Below are 22,849 nucleotides of genomic sequence, written 5' to 3' on the forward strand. Positions count from 1 at the left end.
CATTAGAAATTCTATTCCTCTCCCTTTGCAACAGTCTGAGTCTAAACCTGCCTGTTCACAACCTTGATGCCATAACTGATCCTGAGATGAGCTTCCAACTCCATAGGTTATGCCACCAGCACATTTCGATAATGGAGCCTAACTTCACACATCCTCAGCTCATCATTTCCCAGTACTATTGTTCTAAATGCCTCGGGTGCAGGTATTGGTCAGAGGATACATAAAACCAGTATACTATGTATCCAGAGTATTATTGGATACAGAAATTCAATATTAAGTTATTGGAAAGACGCTCTCTAAATTACATGGGCCCATGAGAGATTACAAGCTGGGCCTCAAAGTTGGTCTCAGTTAGATGAAAAGGATTTAGCAAGATTGCCTCTTTGTATAAAGCAGCTTCGTTTTCATCTTATGGGATTTGCATGTAAGATCAAATGCACACAAGGCAAATGATAGCTGTCAGCAGATGCCCCTTCCAGAGTTACTGCGGACAACCTTTTTTTTAGCTGACAAAGAATTTACAAATCATCTCAATTCTTGCAGCAAGCCCAAGGTGGCCAGAAAAGAAATGTAATGGCTTAACTATCAAAAACGTTATCAAATGTAGATAGCATTTCATGATTGTGGATGACTTGAAGGTCATCTGGACATCACCAAGTATGGAATTGGAGCTCAGGCATCAGTATGGTGGATGCTAATCACTAAACAGCTAGAAGTTGTCCTGAGTGATTATCACAATGGCCTTGAAAGAAGTGAAGCATTCATTCCTGCTACTCTTCCCACCAGACTAGATGGGAATAAATAGGAGCTAGCCTGTTTGTACTTGAAGGGCACTTATTTAATAGTAGTCAATTATTTCTCTCAATCGACCAAAATTAACTAATGTTCATACATAACCGCAAATGGAGTCTTCAAAGTCCTCCATGAAATATTTGTCATGCATGGAATCCCAGTTGTAGTTATATCTAATAATGGACCACAATTTGCCAAAGAAGCAATTGAGAAAGTTGTGACCATTTCAGGGTACGAGCACATGACTAGTTCACCAAGATACTCTCAGTTGAATGGTCCAGTCTAAACAGTCAAAGAAGAGCACAGATGACTTCACCTTTCTAGTCTCTCAGAACAGTCGACTTCACAAAAATATTCCTGCAGGTTTGCCGCAAAGAACATAAATTTTATTAACTACAAGCGGCTAACCACAACAGGCATGAAAACCTTGGGAAGTCTGGATTAAGGTCAATTGGTATGAATCAAGTATCAGAACAGGAACAGTACTGTCATAAACCATGTCCCAAATTAACAACTCATACCTCACGAACACCTCTGGGGGAACAATGTGTTAGAATCGCAGATACCATATCACATTTGAGAATCACAAGGCGTCACTACTTCAATAGGATAAAGCAAGAATCTGATCAGCCACAATCAACTCAAACATTAGACTAATATTCAAATCAATTATCCTCAAACAGTGGAGGAACAGGTTTCGTGCATACACAATTAGACAGACTTCTGGATTGACTGATTCTATCAAGTCAGAGATTTTGGGGTTGGGGAAACAATTGCACAAAGAATTAATAACCAGAATATAGCTTGGGGCAAGATTATTTGAGACAGTTGATACTTGAAAAGGTTATCTAACCATATGAGGCAAACTTTGTCCATCAGGGTTTAAAACAGTACTCGAGAGCAGCTAACCAGTTCTAGGTTCTGTTCATTACCAGCTCTCGTTCCAGTTGCACATTCAGTGCAAAGTTCTATGTAGCGAAACAGTAATGTGTATTTACTCTTACATTTGAGCCTGAGGTCTCACAAGAGGGTCTCATTTAACTCAAATATATGTAACTGACTAGTGAGTGCTATGTTATAAACATTCTTTGTCCATTTTTTTCCTTCTGCTGAAGATGTCAGGTAGGCATCTTTCCCCACTTTAGTTTCTATAAATTAGACCAAGATGGGTAGCACTGAACCTATCCAAAGCATCTGAGATGGCACTGGTGGACACAACCACATGTATCAAATAACGCACATATACTTTAGTCCCTGTGGTCTAATCCACTGTGAATTGGATGTAATATTTCTCTCAGTCGACTAAAATTAATTAATGTTAATACATAATTGCAGATGGAGTCTTCAAAGTCCTACATGAAATATTTGTCATGCATGGAATCCCAACTATCTAATCATGGACTACAATTTATATTCATCACATGGCCAAGACATCTGTGGAAGTCAGTGTGTCTTTGATCTTATGAAAGTCTCTTTGTATTGTGTCTCTAACAATCTATGAGACTTTATGAGTAGGTGTCTCAAGATGATGATGCCAAGTGGAATAAAAGTTTGGCACTCCCAGAAATCTTTCTAAGTTATAGACTGACTTTTACATCTCTTGCTTATTGGGAGTCTGGCTTAATATTATTTTTGTCCATAATGACCCAGGAATTGAATAGAGTTCTTCTAGAATTCACATTTCCCATTGATAAGCCTTGCTGCCGTACATTTGTGTTAAGCTGAACTTACTCCTTGGTCAGAAATATGTACTTTTCCCTGAGGATCAGAATATTGTCCATATGACATTTACTGCCCTCCAATGTTTGTAGAATGTTGGATTAAGATGTTGGAACATCTCTGGATTCGAGATGATTCCAAAAGTCTCAAATGGAGTAGTGTATGTGGGATGAATATTTCACCTCATGAAACCTGCCAGTAACTGCCAATGAGCTTGGTCCAGATCTTACTTTCAGAGAGTTTGGATTAGCTCTAATCCATATCAGCCATCAGTTGGATTGCTCTAGCCACTGCCTTATTGAGATTCGTAAGATCAATGCATATTCTGATAGAACAGAGAGATTTTGGTATGACCATTTCCAATGGTCAAACACCATCCTGTTGGATTTGTCAGCTTGAAATGACACCTATACTGGTCACCTCCTGTAAGCGTTTTTTATTTACTTCATTTAAAAGATGAAGACTCTTCCTAGCTGTGAACAGACAAAATGATTTATCATTTTTGCATTAGTGCAATGCTACATTCTGTGGTATGTTAACCTGAACCTGTGAATAGTTTAGGGTATTTTTTTTCTCAAACCTACTCTTCTCGTGGTTATGAGTTGTATATTCAGCAGGGGAGGTCCATGCATTCTTGTTCAATGACAAGATATGCTGAATACAGATAACTTATGCCTTTTCTGTTTAGTAATAATCTTTATGCCTTAATGTTGTTCCAAACACTCCCCCAATGAAGAACTAAGTCAAAGGCTGGTTTACTTTTTCAGATAATACAGAATCACGTATCATAGTGTTAAGTTAAAAATGAGTTGGATGATCTTGATCCTATCTGGTTCGGATGAGTAACCTTTTATCTTCAGAATAGTTGTGTTGCATTCTGTAAAAGTGGTACTTCATACAAGGGCATTCGTTCTAATGAAGGAATGTCTTAGTTTTCTGAGTGTCGGGTTTTAACCTCTTTCACAAGCGACCATGATTAATTCTGTTGTTGAAAGGCTGTTTTTGACTTTACAACATTTTCTGGAAATGTCCCACTTTCTTATGAAATGGCTTTATAAAGCTGTTCATTGTTACTGGTTCTGTCATTTAAAAAAATATGAATCTGATATAGTAACTTACAGTATCAAAATGATAGACCAACACAAAACAAAAATGTTCTGTGCTGTTCTGTTTTTTAAAACCTTAGAAAGTTGACAAACTCTGATGACCTTCTTAGGGTTAGTTGATTTTCTGTTCCAATAATTTCCCTGCACTGCTTTTAGATTTCAGTTTCTACCACCATTTGGATAGCTCTTTTCAAATGAGATCCTCTTTTCATTTTAGCACATCTTAAAGAAATGGATCCAAAATTCTGATGACTATTCTGTCTTGAATTAGTTCTGGTTGTAAGTCATCATAATCTGATAATTCTGACAATGCATAATAATCATTCACAAAGGGGTGGCACAATGGCTCAGTGGTTAGCTCTGCTGCCTCACAGCACCAGGGTCCCAGGTTTGATTCCAGCCTGGGGCGACTGTCTGTGTGGAGATTGCGCATTCTCCCAGTTTCCTCCGGGTGCTCCGGTTTCCTCCTACAGTACAAAGATGTGCAGGTCAGGTGAATTGGCCATGCTAAATTGCTCATAGTGATGGGTGCATTAGTCGGAGGATAGTGAGTCTGGGTGGGTTACTCTTCAGAGGGTCGGTGTGGCCTGTTTCCAATCTAATCTAATCAAAAGTGTCAACAGGTACTGCTAAGAGCTGTACCTTCTGTTAAATGTTTCTCTTGCCAGTCTGTGGTTGCTTCTTAACATAAAACATTTGTCAAATACTCTTAAAAGCATGGGTATCTGTCTCTTCTCTTGCATTATGTTCTTTTTAACCATGATCTGCTACTGGACCTGCAGAATCAAGAAATGTGTTCACTTGTTCTTCTCTGGGGTTTTAATGCAGTTCTGAAGCATTTCTGTACCTTCTGGAGAGAGATGAGGAGCAACAAAGACAGGATAGGAAGAAGACGACAATGAGGATAGAGAAACATAATGGACAAGAAGGTTAACTCCAAATCAGGTGAGTAGAGAGAACTCTCCTGACTTCTGTCTTGTCGCTAGTGGACAGACTTTGGCAAATAAGGTGGTGAGCTGCTCACTGCAGAATGTCCAGCCTCTGACCTGTTCTGGAAGCCACAATTCTATTGCAAATTATTACTAGCAGGATATTAAGGCTGGCTTTTCTTTTGACACAGACAATGCCAATGAAAGTCAAGAGGATATAGTTAAACTTTCTTTTGTGGCACAGTTATCAGCCTAAGCTTGGATGTTTTCTAGTTCTTCCTGCATAAAAGTATATAATAAGCTTCTTTAAATGACAAGGTAGCTACCCTAAAAAGCTGATTTTCAAATGCTAGAATTTACATCAATGTTCTTTTTCAAAAGACAGATTTGTCTAACAAGGATTTGATTGATCATGCATGTTGACATGACAGCTTCTAAATGTATAAAATTTTAAAATCTAAAACGTCATTCCAGCATCGTGTAATAACCTTGTACCTTTACACAATTTTCCGTGATAACATCTGAATTAATGCCAAATAATGACATTGTGAGGACATGTTAATAGGCTGTGATATATCATTACAATCAAAGAACCGAGTTAACTCCTTGGGAAATGCACAGCTAGTTCCATCAAATCTAGTTTCTAGAAGGTATGATTTTTAGTATCTCAGACAAAAATAAGCTTTAAAATGGCATATATTATTAAGCAACTTGCCCTTGCAATTACTTCAATCTATTTACTGATGAGTAAGCTAGAGTGCAATCAACAGGATATACTAAAGCTAAAAAAAACTCATAAAATAATGCATCTCTGATGAAGCAGACATCGTAAAATTACACACTTCCTAAAACTCATCAGCAACTGAGAACAGGGGTCATCATTAAGTTATAGTTATAAAATCTTGTTTACAGTCCACACTGTAAAAGAAAAATCAGCATTTCTAAAGCGGTAATTTACATTCAATGTTTTGTTCTGGATTCTTTGTTTGCTAATCAAAATGTTGGGTGTTACATTTATATATAGAGAATTAAACTATTAGTAAATTCAGCTAGGTTCAATTATTTTTATTACACAACCTTTTTAATCATTTACACCGCAATAACGAATAAAGTGAAATGTATGAGAAAAGTATATCTGGAGAGTGTTATGACCCCAGTTGATGTTATTACTGGAAAAGTTAAGCCCCAGACTGAAATCTGGCTCGATAGATCATATATTGTTTCTTTTTCTTTAGTTTAACGAGGTGGTCTTTCACTGAAACATAAGAATGCATTGCTGTAGATTTAATTTCAATAATAAAACAGAAGTTTATTTCACAAAAGAAATGAAGAAAAAGTAAAATAAACAAACTATTTACATATAGCTTAAATTTAAAGATTTTGACATACATGGTAACCCACAAGATTAGAGTGGTGCTGGAAAAGATGTTTCAGGCAAAAGCCTTTCATCAGGAATGATTCAATTTTCTGCTCCTCGGATGCTGCCTGACCTGCTGTGCTTTTCCAGCACCATTCTAATCTTGACTCTAATCTCCAGCATCTGCAGTAGTCACTTTCGCCATGGTAAAAGATAATGCCATTAATCCCAACATCGCTCCCTTACAGAACTCAAGCAGACTTTTCTATAGTTTTCTTAGTTTAACAGTGGCTTCAATTCAGAGTCTCAAGAATTTGATAGCTTCTTCCTTGAATCTTTACACAACAAAGCTTACTTAGATTAGATTAGATTACTTACAGGCCCTTCAGCCCAACAAGTCCCCACCGACCCGCCGAAGCACAACCCACCCATACCCCTAACTTTACCCCTTCACCTACCACTACGTGCAATTTAGCATGGCCAATTCACCTAACCTGCACATTTTTGGACTGTGGGAGGAAACCGCAGACACAGGAAGAATGTGCAAACTCCACACAGTCAGTCGCCTGAGTCGAGAATTGAACCTGGGTCCCTAGCACTGTGAGGCAGCAGTACTAACCACTGTGCCACCATGCCGCCCAAAGCATTTTCTGAGCTTTGGAATTTTAACCAATGTTTGATTTCAAACTTTCAAACTAATGTCTTACACTGAGGAACCTATTTCTGAACATTTCTAAGCTCTCTCTCTTCTTCAAGAACAATAGTTGTACACATGAAGCTTCTGCCAAGACTTCCGCAAACTTGAAATCCAAATGGCTTTCCCCAAGCTATGGGCATTTCTCCCACGCTAAAACAAATTCTCCAGATATTTCTATCTGAACCAAATGCAAAACTGTTTTACTCCGTTTGCTTGTAAAACTCACCAACATATTTTCATAAGCCTCCAAGAATTCTCTCTCATACTGTTTTTCTGAAGAAATAGTCATGGCTACAGAAATGCTTACAAGTTAATCACTGAAACTCTTCATACATAGAATAAACCCACATGCCACTACGTCAAAATCCAAAATAAATAATATCAAAATATATAGAATTCACACAACTTACATGACAAGATCAAGGACATTAGAGAAGTAAGCTTTCCTACAGTTAAGCTTGTTATGCCTGGTTTAAGCTGAAAATGTGTTGCTGGTTAAAGCGCAGCAGGTCAGGCAGCATCTAAGGAACAGGAAATTCGACGCTTCGGGCACAAGCCCTGGTTTAACCAAATGTGCAGGACTGTTTACAATTCTAGATATTACATCTGTTTCATTCATTCTTGACATATTCTTCCTGCAAGATGGTGGCAAGAGTAGGAGGCTCCTTTGCTCTGCCTTTTCTCTCTTTTCTTTTTTCCTTTTTTGCTCCCCTTACCCAAGAGGCAAATCCTGGAGCACCAGCAGGTGGCTGCAAACCCCGGAACAGCACGTGGGCTGCGAGACCTGGAACAGCACGTGGGCTGCGAGACCCGGAACAGCACGTGGACTGTGAGACCCGGAACAGCACATGGGCTGCAAGTCCTGGACAGAGACCAGCACAGGGGAGGCCATCCTGGAACTTACCTTGGAACAGCTGAGTGCTGGTACTGAGTGGATTAGAAGCCTCGAGCAGGGACAGCTGTTGGACTGAGGTCTGGAGGCAGTGGTCGGACCACATGCATAGGCCCTGCACTGAGCTGCTACAGTGTAATGTTTATCTGAAATGTTTTACCTGACCGTAATGTCAATCCTTTAACGTTGTCTTATTTCTAACTTATTTGTTTAACTACTTTTCATTTCTCTGTTGTACCTAGGTACTTGTACCTAAAATGGCGACATAAGAGGCAACCATTGTAAAACCTTTTCTCTGTACTTCTATAATGGAGTACACATAACAATAAAGGCTATTGTATTCAAATGTCGTAACAAGGCCTGCATTTATTATCCATCTCCAACTCATACTCCTGCTGAAAAGGTGAAGGTGAATTACCATCTTGAATAGCTACAATCAACCTGATGTCGGTGTCATGTGGTGCTATTAAGAAAGGACTTCCAGGATTTTTACCCAATGACTGTGAAGGAGTTAGCAATGTATTTTTAAATTAAGATGGTGTGTGATTTGGAGGTAAATTGCAAGTTGTCATGTTCCTAGCATTTATTGTCCTCCTTGTGGTGGGTGAGTTTGTGCATTTGGAAGGTACTGTCAAAGGAGTCTGGGTGAGTTGCAACAGTGCATATTGTAGATGGTACACACTGTTCACAGTGGCAGACAGAGAGACAGTCGAATGATCTGCAAAATCTGGGAAGATATAAAAATTAGAAAGTGCTGGAAAAACTCAATAGATCATGCAGCATTGGTAGATAGAGGAAGAAAGTTAATGTCGACTCTTCGCCGTGTCGCCGTGTGGGCGGCACGGTGGCACAGTGGTTAGCACTGCTGCCTCACAGCGCCTGAAGACCCGGGTTCAATTCCCGACTCAGGCGACTGACTGTGTGGAGTTTGCACGTTCTCCCCGTGTCTGCGTGGGTTTCCTCTGGGTGCTCCGGTTTCCTCCCACAGTCCAAAGATGTGCGGGTCAGGTGAATTGGCCATGCTAAATTGCCCGTAGTGTTAGGTAAGGGGTAATGTAAGGGTATGGGTGGGTTTCGCTTCGGCGGGTCGGTGTGGACTTGTTGGGCCGAAGGGCCTGTTTCCACACTGTAAGTCTAATCTAATCTAATCTTCAGAAATGAAGAGACGTAGAAATGTGATGGGTTTTATGCTTTTGGGAAAGGGGAGAGGATCAAGTGGAACAGAAAGGAAGGTTATGGAAAGGTTAAAGAGCGAAGAAGATTAGTTATCATTGGATAGGAAGTGGCAATTGTAAAGAAGGGACAAAGCATAGATTCAAAGTAGATGCTGATGACAAAATAGATCACTTCTAACCAAAAACAAAAACATAGAACTAATATTCAAATGGAAGAAAGAATTTGTGGCCTGAAGTTGTTGAGCTCAATGCTGAGATCTGAAGGCTGTAAGAACTGCCTTATGAGAAAAACAGGCGCTGTTGCCCTGTTACACAGGGCTTCACAGGAGCACTGCAGCAGGACTAGGACAGAAAAGTTAGCATGACAGCAAGATGGTATATTGAAATGGCAAGCAGTTATGCCCTGAAGGTTGGCTTGCAATCTGAGTAAATGCATTCTTCAAAGCGGCCACCCAGTCTGCATTTGGTCTCTGCCTTGCAGAGGAGGCTGCATTGTGAGTAGTGAATATAGTAGGTTGGATGCATTCAAATAAAAGCAAAACACTGAGGATGCTGGAAATCAGAAACAACACAGAAAATGCTGGAGAAACTCAGCACATCTAAGGAAACAGAAATAGAGTTAACATTTCGAGTCCTGTATGACTCTTCGTCATAACCTTCTTCAGTTCAGGATAGAGGAAAATGACGAGTGTGACTGCAAAAAACTTAGCAAGGTGCCATTGGATGGGGGAATGAGGTTTGTTATATGAGGAGAAGCTGAACAAATCCCATTTTTAAATTGTGTTCTTACCCATCTCAAATACCTCCCAAAGTCTTGATCACCACTTCATGCACTTTGATTCATTCCACTGTAGATCCATTTTTGACCATCTGATTAAGCAACAGACGAAGATGGTTTGCCCGAGGACACTACTCTGAGGTATTTCAGCGGCAATATTCAGCAACTGAGATGGTTGGCCCCCAACAGCTATTACCATCAACAATTGTGTTAGGCAGGACTCTGATGTTTTCCCTGATTCCCATCAACTCCAGTTTTGCTGGAGCTCCTTGAAGCCATATTGAGTCAAATGCAGCCTTTATGTCACTCTCACCTTAGCATTGGAAATTACAAACTTCTTTTGTCCATATCTTCTCCAAAGCTGCGATGAGATCTGCAATTGAGTAGCTCTATTAGAATTCAAACTAAGCATCAGTGAACAGATCATTACTGATTAAATGCTGCTCAATAACACTGCTGACAGCACATTCCATTGCATTGCTCGTCAGAGTAAACAAAGGAAGTCGAAATCTGCTGGACTGAATTTGTTCTGCCTTTTCTGTACAGGAGATACTTAGAATATAAAACAATACAGCACAGTACAGGCCTTTTGATGCTTGTTGTTGTGCCAGCCTTTTATCCTACTCGAAGGTCAGACTCACCAACATACCCTTCATTGTACTATCTTCCATGTGCCTATCCAAGAGTTACTTAAATGTCCCTAATGTATCTGACTCTACTACCACTGCTGGCAGTGCATTCCACACACCCACCACTCTCTGTAAAGAACATACCTCTGACATCTCCCCTAAAATTTCCATCAATCATCTTAAAATTATGCCCCCACATGGTAGACATTTTCACCATGGGAAAAAGTCTCTGGCTGTCAACTCTGTCTATGCCTCTCAACATCTTGTACACCTCTATCAAGTCACCTCTCATCCTTCTTCGCTTCAATGAGAAAAGCCCTAGGTCCCTCAACCTTTCTTCATAAGACATGCCCTCCAATCAGGGTAGCATCCTGCGAACTCTCCTCTGCACCTTCCCCAAAGCTTCCACATCTTTCCTATAATGAAGCGACCAGGACTGAACACAATATTCCAAATGTGGTCTAACCAGGGTTCTATTGAGCTGCTGCATAACCTCGTGGTTCTTAAACTCAATACCTTTACTAATGAAAGCCTTATGCCTTCTTAACAACCCTATCAACTTGGGTGGCAACTTTTGAGGGATCTATGGACACGGATCCCAAGATCCCTCTGTTCCTCCATACTGTCAAGAATCCTGCCTTTAACCCTGTATTCTGCATTCAAATTCAACCTTCTAAAATGAATCACTTCACACTTTTCCAGGTTGAACTCCATTTGCCACTTACCAGCCCAGCTCTGCATTCTGTCAATGTTCCAATGCAACCTACAATAACCCTCCACACTATCCACAACTCCACCAATCTTTGTGTCATCAGCAAACTTACTAACCCACCTTTCCACTTCATCATCTAAGTCATTTATAAAATCACAAAGGACTGAGGTCCCACAACCAATCCCTGTGGAACACCATTGGTCACCAAGCTCCAGGCTGAATACTTTCCATCTACTACCACCCTGTCTTCTATGGGCCAGTCAATTCTGTATCCAGACAGCCAGATTTCCCTGTATCCTATGCCTTCTTACTTTCTGAATGACCCTACCATGGGGAACCTTCTCAAAAGTTTTGCTAAAATCCATGTACACCACAGCCAAGGCTCTACTTCATCATTGTGTTTTGTCACATCATCAAAGAATTCAAAAGGGTTTGTGAGGCATGACCTACTCCTCTCAAAGCATGCTGACTATCTCTAATAAAACTATTGTTTTCCAAGTAATTATAAATCCTGTATGTCAGAACACTCTCCAATACTTTGCCTACCACTGACATCAGACTGACTAGTCTGTAATTCTCAGGATTTACCCTATTCTCTTTCTTGAACAAGGGAATACATTTTCCACCCTCCAATCATCTGGCACTACTCCAGTGAGGACACAAAGTTCAAAGTTCATCGCCAAATAAGCAGCAATCACTTCCCTCGCTTCCTGTAGTAATCCCGTCTGGGCTGAAAACGTGTTGCTGGTTAAAGCGCAGCAGGTCAGGCAGCATCCAAGGAACAGGATGCTGCCTGACCTGCTGTGTTTTAACCAGCAACACATTTTCAGCTCTGATCTCCAGTATCTGCAGACCTCACCTTTTACTACTATATCCCGTCTGGCCCAGGGAATTAATCTATCCTTGTGTTTTTCAAAATTTTCAACACATTCTCCTTCCTACATCACCCTGTTTCATGCTGTCCTCAGAAACGTCAAGGTCCCTTTCAGTTGTGAATACTGAAGCAAAGTATTCATTAAGGACCTCCTCTACTTTCTCCGAATACTGGCACAAGTTCCCTCCATTATCCCTGATCAGCACAAATAGACACATTTCAACTCATCACACTGACTGCAAGTGCCTATCCCTCCTCACAGACTCTCTGCATGCTGTATCACTACTTACTCCACCTGATCCGTAGCTCAGGTTCCCTTGTCTCCTGCCACCCTGGGCAATTTTTTAGGTTGCCAATGTTGTAGCTATATATACTGGAACAACTTGGCTAGGAAGGCGCTTCGTTTAGGAGCACCAGATCTTCAGCACTACGGCAAGGATATTGTCAGGGTTTCATAGCCATTGCAGTTGCCAGTGCTTAACATCTATTTATTGACATCATGTGAATTGAATCAAAGTGCGCGAAGATGGGTTTTTGTGATATAGAGGACCTCGTCAGGTGGTTGAGATGAATAAGAATATAACACAAGAAACAGGACTTACTCAGCCCCTCATCACAGGAGGAACCAAACCAATGAAGCTTTCCTGCACAACCTCCAATGCAACGATGGTTGTCCCTAATTATGGAAGCAAAAACCGCACACAGTTGTGATCACACTGAAGATCTGTATAGGTAACAACACAGCCTCCATTTTCTTGTAATCCAATCAACTTCCAAGCACAGCTATGCAGTCTCTTGGAAGCTCCAAGCACATCAATTGACATGCCAAAGAATGACTTCCACCTCCAACATTGGAAATCTGCCCAACGGCAAAAAATACTTACATGGAACGTTGACTCCCAATCCCCGATAATAAAGATCCAAATGTGTTTTGCCTTCCTCATTTCTTGCTGAACCAGCATGTAAGTTGTATTTTCATGTTCAGCCCTTCTACCTGAAGATGGTTGTAAATCCTCAAATGTCATTGTTGTTTCTAATGTGCTGGCTGCCATCCCCATCAAAAATGGGGATGATTTTGGAGTCTGCACAGTGGTTGAGTGTGTAATTTCCCACCACTGTTCACAATTAGATGGGGCAGGACTGCACTATTGTTGGTTGTGAGTTTGCTTGGTTCTGTTTATAACTGGCTGTATCCATTGGTTAGCATTATATATTATGTTATTTTATAGCTTCAACAGATGGGAAGTCTCATTTTTAAGCATATCTATGCTGTTTCTGGCATGACCTCCTGCACTCTTTATAGAATCAAGTCTCCCAGCTTGATGGTAATGGTAGATCGAGGATCTTATGCCAAGTTCCAGGTCATGATGGAATATCGTCTTGCTGCTGATTTTGGCCCACAGTGCCTCATTATCTATTACATCTTTTACTTAGATGAGGATTAAAGGAAGACATTTCAGAAACTCCATCGTGGAAGGTGCCATCATCAGAACAGATTCAACAGTACTAGAGAAACTGGGAACATGATATGAGAAAGTGTGATCAAAATAGTTGTGGGAGTTGGTGTATTTGGAATGAATATTACTAAGACAAACAATCCCTGAAAAGGGAGACAAAGAAACTTAAGGAAGAGAAGAGCCAGAGAAGGATTGGATGAAGGTGAGAGAAGACAGGAAAATGGAGGTCAAATGGATTAATGTTTCCAATTTCAGATGAAAGCAGATAATGTCATCTCTACAAAGACTGTGCAATGTGTTGTGGTTGTGTTCATCATGACCATCTGAGATTCCTTAGGTAACTTCCCTATTACCCAATCTCTTAGTGGTCCTAGTCTAAGTTACTGAAATTGATGGGAAAGATACCTACACAAAATCTTTGGTGGATGACGGGCTCAATGTGATAAATAGAATGGGCTTATTACATCGTATTTAATAGCTGACTACATTACATCTGAGATAGTCTCTCATGAGACATCAGACTTGTCAGTGCAAATACAATTACTGTCAACACAGAAAACAGGAACAGTCCTTTGTTTTCTGATGGGCTTAGCTCATGATATCAGTTAGCCCTTTGGGTTAGACAACAATATGATTGAAAAGATTGGACAATGGTGAAAGAAAGACTCAAGGTAGGAAGAAATAGCTTTCCTAGTTTGTGAATTTTTGGAAGGCAGTAGCAGTGGGGGTGGGGTGGGGGTGGGGGGGCAGGGGGGGAGCGGGTGGTGGTGGTAGAAGATGAGGCTAGAGACCGTCCTCGAAGCAATGGCTTTTGATTCCCTTCCAGTTGCTTGTCATTCCATACACTTTTAGCTCTCAGACTAACATTTCTATCCTATGTCCGCTGTCATGCTCCAGCAGAGCCCAATGCAAAATGGAGAAACAACACCTCATTTCCTGCTCAGGCCTTCAAAACTTCAGACCATGAACTCAGCCCTCCATTTTGATATACTTTGTTCATTCTCCTTGGTTCCATATTTTGTTTCCAGTTAAAACTGACTATTTTCATTAGTGTCTATTCTAGATCCATGCTTTTTCACTTGTCTATACCTGTTACCACTTCCTGTGCCTTTTGTTCTCTGATGTCAATTACCTCTAACCTCCTTCACCCTTTAACCTTCCCTTCTTCCCACTTGCTCCTCCTGACTTTTTCAATAACATAGAACCATAACATTTCCATGTCTCTTCAGTATGGAAAAACAGTCCTACCGGACTGGAATCAGTCACCATGTTTTTCTCTCTCAACAGAGGGTGTTTAACATGAAAAGGTACTGCTTCATCAGCTGAGGGACAGCAGAAGATGGAAATCAGTAGAAGGTTTCCTTGCCTGTGTTTAATCTCATACCACAAGACTTTGTTGGTATCTCGGTGGGTCTGTTCTGCAGTTGGGACACAACATACCCAGGGTTGGCAATGAAAGCATCTGGGATATTTGGTGTAAAGTATAACTTAGCCTATTTCTGTCCAGTTTCCCCTTCGTTAACTTATGGAACAAGTACAATGATTTTGGTACATCTCCCCAAATGTCAGTAAGAGAGACTTTGCAGGATCAATTTTGCAGTTTATACATTCTTCATTTCTGCTCCCTAACTCAATACAATGTAATTTTTGTAATGTAATGTGTAGGTTAGGTTAGGTGCATTAGTAATTTTTCAGTGTTGTTTTTATTTGACATTTCAGGTAAGGCCGCAACACTAGACCATGCCAGTCGAGTCTAAAATTGTCAGGGCAGTCTCTACCGCCTGGAGAAAAACACCTGCAATAGTTGACACACGCAATCTCGCTCTGTGTAACCCACCTCCCACCAAGATTCATACGCTACCATTCTCATTATTACCTGCAACATCATTCCTTTCTCAATTTCATCTATCCCAAAGCCTAACAACACTGCATGCCCTCTGTGCTATCTATTCAGTGACTCAGGACATTTCCCCTCCCCTTCAGCAAAAGGTAACAGCTTGGCGACCCACTTTCATCTCTCCTAATTCCTGTCACTCTCACATTTCAGGAGGGAAAAGGCCTACAAAACAGCAGAAACAGACGAGGTGGGTGGTGGGCTGCTGGACATTCAGTTCCTCACCCCTTAAGTGCAGTAGATCCTGACTGACTGCTTGAATGGCTGAGTAACAATGTATAAACCCTGGGATTGGTATTGGAGGCTGCATTTGACCTACCATGCTGGGGACAACTTCACACTTTTCCACATTATATTCCATCTGCTATGTTCTAGCTTATTCACTAATCCTGCCCAAATCCTCCTGAAGCACTTTACATCTTGCTCACAACACACATTACCATTTAACTTTTGATCATCTGCAAGTTTGGAAATATTACATTGGTTCCCCACTCCAAATGATTGATATATATTGTGAACAGCTGGGCCCAAGTACTGATCCTTATAGTACCCCACTAGCCTGCCAATGTGAAAATGACCCATTTCTTCCTACTTGCTGTTTTCTGTCTACTAGCCAATCATTAATACACTACCTACTATCCCATGTGCTTTAATCTGTATAACCAGCCCCCTGAGGGGACTTTATCAAAAGTCTTCTAAAAATCTAAGTACGCCACGTCCTTGATCCTCCCTATTCCCTTTTCAGTAATTAAAAATACCACTTACAATTTTTGTATTCACCATTAAAACAACGAATAGGATGAACTCTTTTCTGGAGGCAACCAAAGTGGCAGCACAGTGGCTCAATGGTTAGCATTGCTGCCTCACAGTGCCAGGGACCTGGGTTCAATTCCCCCCCTTGGGCGATTGTCTGTGTGGAGTTTGCACATTCTCCCTATGTCTGTGTGGGCTTCCTCCCACAATCCAAAGATGTGCAGGTTAGGTGAATTGGCCATGCTAAATTGCCTATCGTGTTCAGGGATGTGTAGGTTAGGTTAGGTGCATTAGTCAGAGGTAAATATAGGGTAGGGGGATAGGTCTGGGTGGGTTACACATCCCAGAGTTGATGTGGACTTGTTGGGCTGAAGGGCCTGTTTCCACACTGTAGGGATTCTAATTCTAATTCTAAAAAGGCAAAATTTCCATATTATACACTGGTGGATGACATTACCTCCAGTGATCAAATTTAGTAAGATTGCAAATAGATAAAACCACACAGAAATCTCAAAAAAATGAGAAGTGACTTCAAATAGGTCTCCTTATTTAGTAATGGTTACCCAGCTGCACCTCTTCTATTTAAATTATGGACAAAAGTTGCTGTATTTCACTAACTTTTGTAAGGGTTATACTATGATTGAGGTTTACAGAGCCTTTCACCTCCGGAATCTGCATTCAAATCCAACTCTGACTGATGAGGTGGAAGTCTCTTCTGTCTTCTGACAGTAAGGGTCCTTTGTGAAATGAGCTGGTCTGCCTCAATCCATCCTGTTCCTAGTGGGTGCGGATGTACAGCACAAAACTGCCTCTAAGTTGTCGCTAATTGGCAATCTTGCTCAGAGGCTACATGGTGGCTGATATGTTAAACAGCAAAATTGTCACTTTGGTGCGGTAAGGGGCAGGTCTTCTGAAATCAAGGAAGAGTTATAACTGTTTCACTGGTAATGAGGATCCTTTACACTGATGAATGCTCAAAATGGAAAATAAGTTTTATTCCTCAGCACAAAGTTCCCTTACCTTAGTTAGGATCAATAAAAAAAATCAAATATTCTGTGTGTAATTTGCAGGTGATATGTATTAAAATGCTTACCAAAAAATGCTGCTTAAAAATACAATGCAAGGTTTAGTGGAGGAAACAAGATGTAACAAAGAATGAGTTCCCATTTTATTTATTTCTTGTTTTTCACTATAAAAATGCATATGTCAAGAAGATAAGTAATAACAAAAATGAGTTTCTCACTCCTATTACATGAACATTTAATCTAACTGCGGTCCTCTTCTATTCAGGTATTTGCCATTCAGGCAAGTCATTACGGTAGATTTTCCAGGAGACATTCAAACCAAATACTTCCACCATCTCTAAAAAGAGAGTTTAAAAACCATCCTCATACTCTCATCAGAGATAGGAATCTCTCTTTATCTTGCCTTGAAACAAAATACCTTAATCACAATGAAGAATACTGTGTAACCCTACTGCTATTCTCAAAAGCTACCATCATCTCCAAATGGACAGTGCGTGCTTCAAGAGTAAGTAAATTGCTTTGAACTTCATAAAATTAGGGAGAGGAAAGGGTTGGAATGGAACAAAATAGGTTACAATAGTCAGAATAGGGGTAATTAAAATATAATTATCTTCAGGATAGAGAGGAGAGGAGAACACAGGAAAATGAGGAAAAGACCCCATGGTGAGCATAAGACATGTATTTAATCCTTTTTCTCCTTCTAGTTAAAATTATGCTTTAGCAGTTAATTATTAGCACAATTAAGTACTGTCACTAGTTCAGTTACTTTATTCTAATGTTTAGCGTCAATGATTACAAATCTATTACAAGTCACATATTCTATACCTTAATCTCACATTCGCTATTCTATACCCTATTACAAGTCGTACTTGAGCATCAGTGCAGGAATACTAACTTTACTCAAACAGTCAATGGGTTAGGCACACTGAAAATGAAGCTAAGAAACAAACAAAAACAGTTTAAATTTCATACATTAATAATAAAAGCAATAAAATAAAAATGGAAATGATGCAACTCCTGCTAAAATATAGTTGCATTACCTAATTTAATTTGTTTAGTACAATCTAATCACACTTAATATTAAACACTTTATTTTAGGAAATGCAAAATGCACATTAAAATCTAATTGGAGTTAATTAAAGGGAACATCAGGTTTTTAAAACTAATTCTGTGAACGGAATTATTAAATTGTTATGAAAAGCTCCCATGACATTAATATACAGAGTTACACTTAGCATAGGATTACATTCCTTCTATAATTTTCTATCAAAAAAGGAAGCAGTTCTCTAGGAATGCAGCAAAATGTATCGCTGTTTTCAAATTCAGCATTAAGTGGAAGCTTACAAGACTGCAACAGATCAATGGTACAATAGTGGAGGGAGGGAAACAGAGAGCCGGTAGGATGTGGTTAAATAACATCGTGAATGTTTCTTGGGGACAAACAAGGGCTGGAAGCATGAGAAAAGCATAGAGTTCTACAGTTTTGAAATCCTAGAGGAGGAGACAGCATAAAATACTGAACAACATATACCTTCGAAGCAAACACTTCTGCATTTTCACGGCAACTTTTCTCAATGTCAAGGTGGTTTTGTATAGTACTGACTTCCTCAATCACCAACTGTGAAACTGCAAAAAGAAGTATACAGCTTTGATCATTTCACTTCCAGAGAACATCAAGTTAAATTCCTTAAAATAAACTCTACCTCACTCTATACAATGTTTTTTAAAAGTTTTCACAGCACAACAGTCACTGGAAAGCATCAATAACCTTGACATTTTCAGAGGTAATCATAAACTGTAGCAAACAGGCCAACTGAATCCACTTAACTAATTAGCAGATGCTGTCACAGAGAAAACATGAATCAACACTGTTATTACAAGTGGCACATTTGAGTGGCATCTAATTATGACTTGATGAGCTTGATTCTTGCATTATAATCACTACCACAGCATCCCATCAGAGGCTAAAAGCCTCTGATGGTGCTGTCTTCCAGTAACTCCCCCTAAAACCTTCACAGTTTCTGGCAGTCTCCTTGGCAGGGTCCCCTTCTCAGCTAATGACATGTTAAGTATAATTACTGGTAGGCATTGTAAATAAACAGGATTGGAACCGAAATTGTACAAGTGCATAAGACAATCTGACACATTGAAAGTGGCAGGCCTAATTGAGAGTTTCTCTGACTGCTGGAGATCATTTAACAGCATTTCTCTTAGGACAGTGATTATAACTGTGGAGACGGGCAGCATAATGGTATCAGACAAATGTGAGCATTGCTGACAGTGTAGTGAATTAAATTGTATCTACTCTGTGAAACGCCTTGATGAAAAGTACAAATGCCTTGGTGGTCTTATCATTATAACACAATGGTCATGTTGTCATCAACCTTGCCACTGTCAATTGAAAAGAAATGATTGTGTTGAGGTTTTCTATTGCTGACTGTGAATAGAACCAATTTTCAGAGATCTATGAAATCATGTAATTGGGTATAGAATGCAGCTGCTTCACATACGAACTGACATTAGTAAACAGGACTTGCACACAATATGTGTTCATGCCTAAATACAAATCAAAACAGAACAGAACTCAAGATAATTTAGAATCATAAAATAGCTGGAACTAAGATTGGAGAGTTGGAATTTGACCAATGTCGATCTTTTCTCATTTCAAGCTTAATTATAGACCAAGGTCATTTCTTAATACTGTACTTCTGATTTATGCTTACATCAACATTAAACCATTGACCTCTGTAACCCCAAGCAGAAGGCTTAACAAAATACTTTCAAGACTACATTCAACTCTACTTAAGTTCGTATTGTTATGGTTTCGCTTTGAGAATTGTTATATGTATGTATGTCCTTAAATACTTAAAATGTGCTTATTTGAAAAAATATTCAGCTCATTAATATCCTTGCCCTGAGTTTTAGTAAGGTTTATGTCTGAAATACTTGCTGCTTATTGAATATAACCAATGCAAACTAGCACTCTTCATTCTGGAAACAATCCAGTGACAGCAAAATGTTTCCAGTTTCTAAACCTTCCAGTTAAGGAAAAGCCAAAACCATGAAATCTATATAAAATACATGGCCAGATCAAACAGAAGTGTGGCCAGGTCAAATACATTTTCTTTAATACCAAATATAGTTAATTTACTGAACTTAAAAGAATAATTCCACTGTGTAATTAAATGCTAAAGCTTAACCTTACTTCAAAGGATGTGTTATCAAGCAGAGAATGCAGTTTACAGAATGGTTTATGATGGATACTGATCTATAAAATAAAGATATTTGAAGGGATAAAAGTAAGTTACATTTTCTTAAAGTATTGCTTTAAAAACTTAAATTTTGACCCAGATGCTTCTGTTTAAATGCAAGTTTGAATGTTATGTTGACATATTGAATTATTTTGAATTATTTTATGGAAGCATGTTTTTCTGTGACTCATTTCAAGGTCTCCTCCTTAGAGCTCAGTGTAACCCCCAATTCAGTAAAAATAGTGGAATCTTACATTATTGAATGGGCCCATTCAATCCGACATGCATATGCTGGCTCTTTTAAAGAGCTATCCAATTAATCTCACTCCCTTATTCATTTTCCTATAGCTGTACAAATACTCCCTTTGCAAACTCATTTATCCAATTCTCTTCTGGAAATTACTATCAAATTTGCTTTCCAATCAAACATTCCAGATAATGATAAGCTGTTATTTCAAAACAAAAGTCTTCATGTCCCCTTTGGTATTTTTCCTAATTATCTTAGTTGTTAACAATGAAATGACAAGGTCAGGGTGCAATAGACAAGCAAGAATTTTCCTAGACCATGTCTATATACAGATACACTCGCTCAAAGCAGTTAACAAAGCACACAGCATCCTAAACCTTATGAATGGGTGCATGAATGATTAAAGCAAGGATGATATGTTAAACTTGTATGGAGCACTAATTCAGCGTCATCTGGAGTAATGCTTCCAGTTCTGACAGTCACACTTTGGCAATGATGTGGAGACAGTAAAGAAGATGCAGAAAAGATTCATGAGAATGCTCCCAGGGTGAGGAACTTCAGTTATGCAGGTAGACTGGAGAAGTTGGGGCTGCTTTCCCTGCAGAAGACTGATAGAAGATTCGATGGAGGTTTTCAAAATCATGAACAAAATAGACAAGGAAATTCCCATTGTTGGAAGGATCAAAAATCACAGGGTAAACTAATGAAAGGTGATTTGAAATGAAAGTAATGGAAACATGATGACAAATGTTTTCACCCAGTGAGTTGTTGGATCTGCACAATGGCCAAGAGTGTGATGGAGACAGGTTCAATTAGGCATTCAAGAGGGATTTAGCCGAAAAGGAAGAACAGGCGGTACTACAGGGAGAAAACAAGGAAGTGGAATTGGCTAAGTGGTTCCTTTGGGGGATCAGCACAGACATAACCGGCTTCCATGATGTAACCATTTGTTAACCCTAAAGTGAAGAGGAAAATTTCCCACTCCCTCACAAACCTTTTAGACAAACATATGAGTAAATTTAATTTTATGGGTGGCATACATTCAGTTTTCCAACAGCAGCTTAAAGTTTTCTTAATGTGCGATCAACAACTTTCAGGCAGCTAAGTGCCCTAAGCCTCTGTTATATTTTTTAACGAACCACGATTACTCATGAACACCCAACACAATGGAATTACATTACTAGGTGCAATCTTGTCAGCCAAAACCAGAAAAGACATCAGTTCACAAACACCAACCACGCACGTGAGGCGAGAACCTGGCTTCTTCTTCTCTGAAGCTCTGATGAGTACAAACTTCTTCAGTAACTTGCCTTCCTTATAACCAAGCTCTCCCTTTACACAAATGTTGGCACTGACAGGGGTGAAGGCTCACTGTGCCTACTCATCTGCCTGAGAGTGGCAGCCAAGATGGCTGATGCCAGCAAATCTGATCAGGGAGGGGGGCTCACCCTCAAAAGGTATGACTTTCTAACAGTTCTGGACACAAGATGCAGGGATGATATGTTCCCTGTGCGGGGAAAAAACATCAGGGCTCACAATCTCAGGGAATGGGACTGACAATTTAGGATGGAGATAAGGAAATATTTTGACACTCAAACTGTAGTGAACCTGTGGAATTCTCCACCACAGACAGCTGAGAAAGCCAAAATCACTGAATGTATTCAAGAAATAGATAAGTTTCTAGATGTTCAAGCATTCCACAAATATGGGGGAAAGTGAGAATGAGCCTATAGGATTGAGAACCAGCCATGATCCTATTGAATTATGGAACAGAGCCAAATGGCCTGCCTGTGCTCTTATTTTCTATGTTTACAGAAAGATTATACTGGTGGATAAGAACAGTAAGGAGTGGCTGTTAAAGGATATGGTTATCATGGACATTGGAAGAATCCTGGGGAATGGAGGGAGAAAACTGGGAGAGTCACAGTGAGCCCACAAGGCAGACAAGGAAAGATGGGGACTACATATTTATTGTGAGGAACTCAATGGGATAATTCAGTGTGCTGGGGAGGGAGGAAAAGCAGATAAGTCAACTAAGGGGTGGTATAAGGATGGAGTTGGGCACAGGAATCTAGATTTGAGTGGAATGAAGGGCAATAGCTAAGAATGTCCATGGGGTAGTGAAAAGGCCGATAGTCTCAGAGAGAATGAAGCAGGTCAGAGAGGACATCAGAGGGCAGGAGAAAATAATCTACAATGATGGGCACAAATTATAGTCTAGAGGAGAAGGGTAGGTGGAGAAATTATAAAAGGAAAACTTTAGAACCACCATCGTTCTGAAAACCATTTTTCAAAAGAAGGACTCTCAGAAAATGCACCACACAAATAGGAGGGGCCCCAGAGCTGTCTGCACATGTTCCCGCAGTGTGCAAACACACCAAAGTGAGGTAATCAAAACAGAAACTGAAAAGTCCCATTACTCACAGCTCTCAGTTAAGGGCTTTGCACTCAAGTTAAGCATTTGTTGCAGAATAAAGATAATTAAGCTCTTTCAGTGCCGAACAACATCACAACCATGTCTGTCATTCATTAATCCTTTGATAAGAAGGGAACCCAAGAATC

At 39.8% G+C, this 22,849-nt stretch overlaps 1 protein-coding gene across 4 annotated transcripts in view; it reads right to left on the minus strand.

Moving 5' to 3' along the window:
* shtn1 (shootin 1) overlaps positions 1–22,849 on the minus strand; it is a 106,251-nt gene that overhangs the window by 54,282 nt on the left and 29,120 nt on the right. For 3 of the 4 annotated variants that reach the window (XR_009645883.1, XM_060842454.1, XM_060842453.1), the window contains exon 4: positions 18,321–18,415. Coding sequence is in view for 2 of the 4 variants with exons in the window: in XM_060842454.1 (XP_060698437.1) it covers positions 18,321–18,415 (95 nt within the window). In the remaining 2 variants the exon portion in view is untranslated. Of the gene's footprint in view, positions 1–18,320; positions 18,416–22,849 lie in introns of those variants that run through there. The other variant, XR_009645884.1, reaches the window with a different exon arrangement.

This window comes from Hemiscyllium ocellatum, chromosome 22 (genome assembly GCF_020745735.1).
Source record: "Hemiscyllium ocellatum isolate sHemOce1 chromosome 22, sHemOce1.pat.X.cur, whole genome shotgun sequence".
NCBI lineage: Eukaryota > Metazoa > Chordata > Chondrichthyes > Orectolobiformes > Hemiscylliidae > Hemiscyllium > Hemiscyllium ocellatum.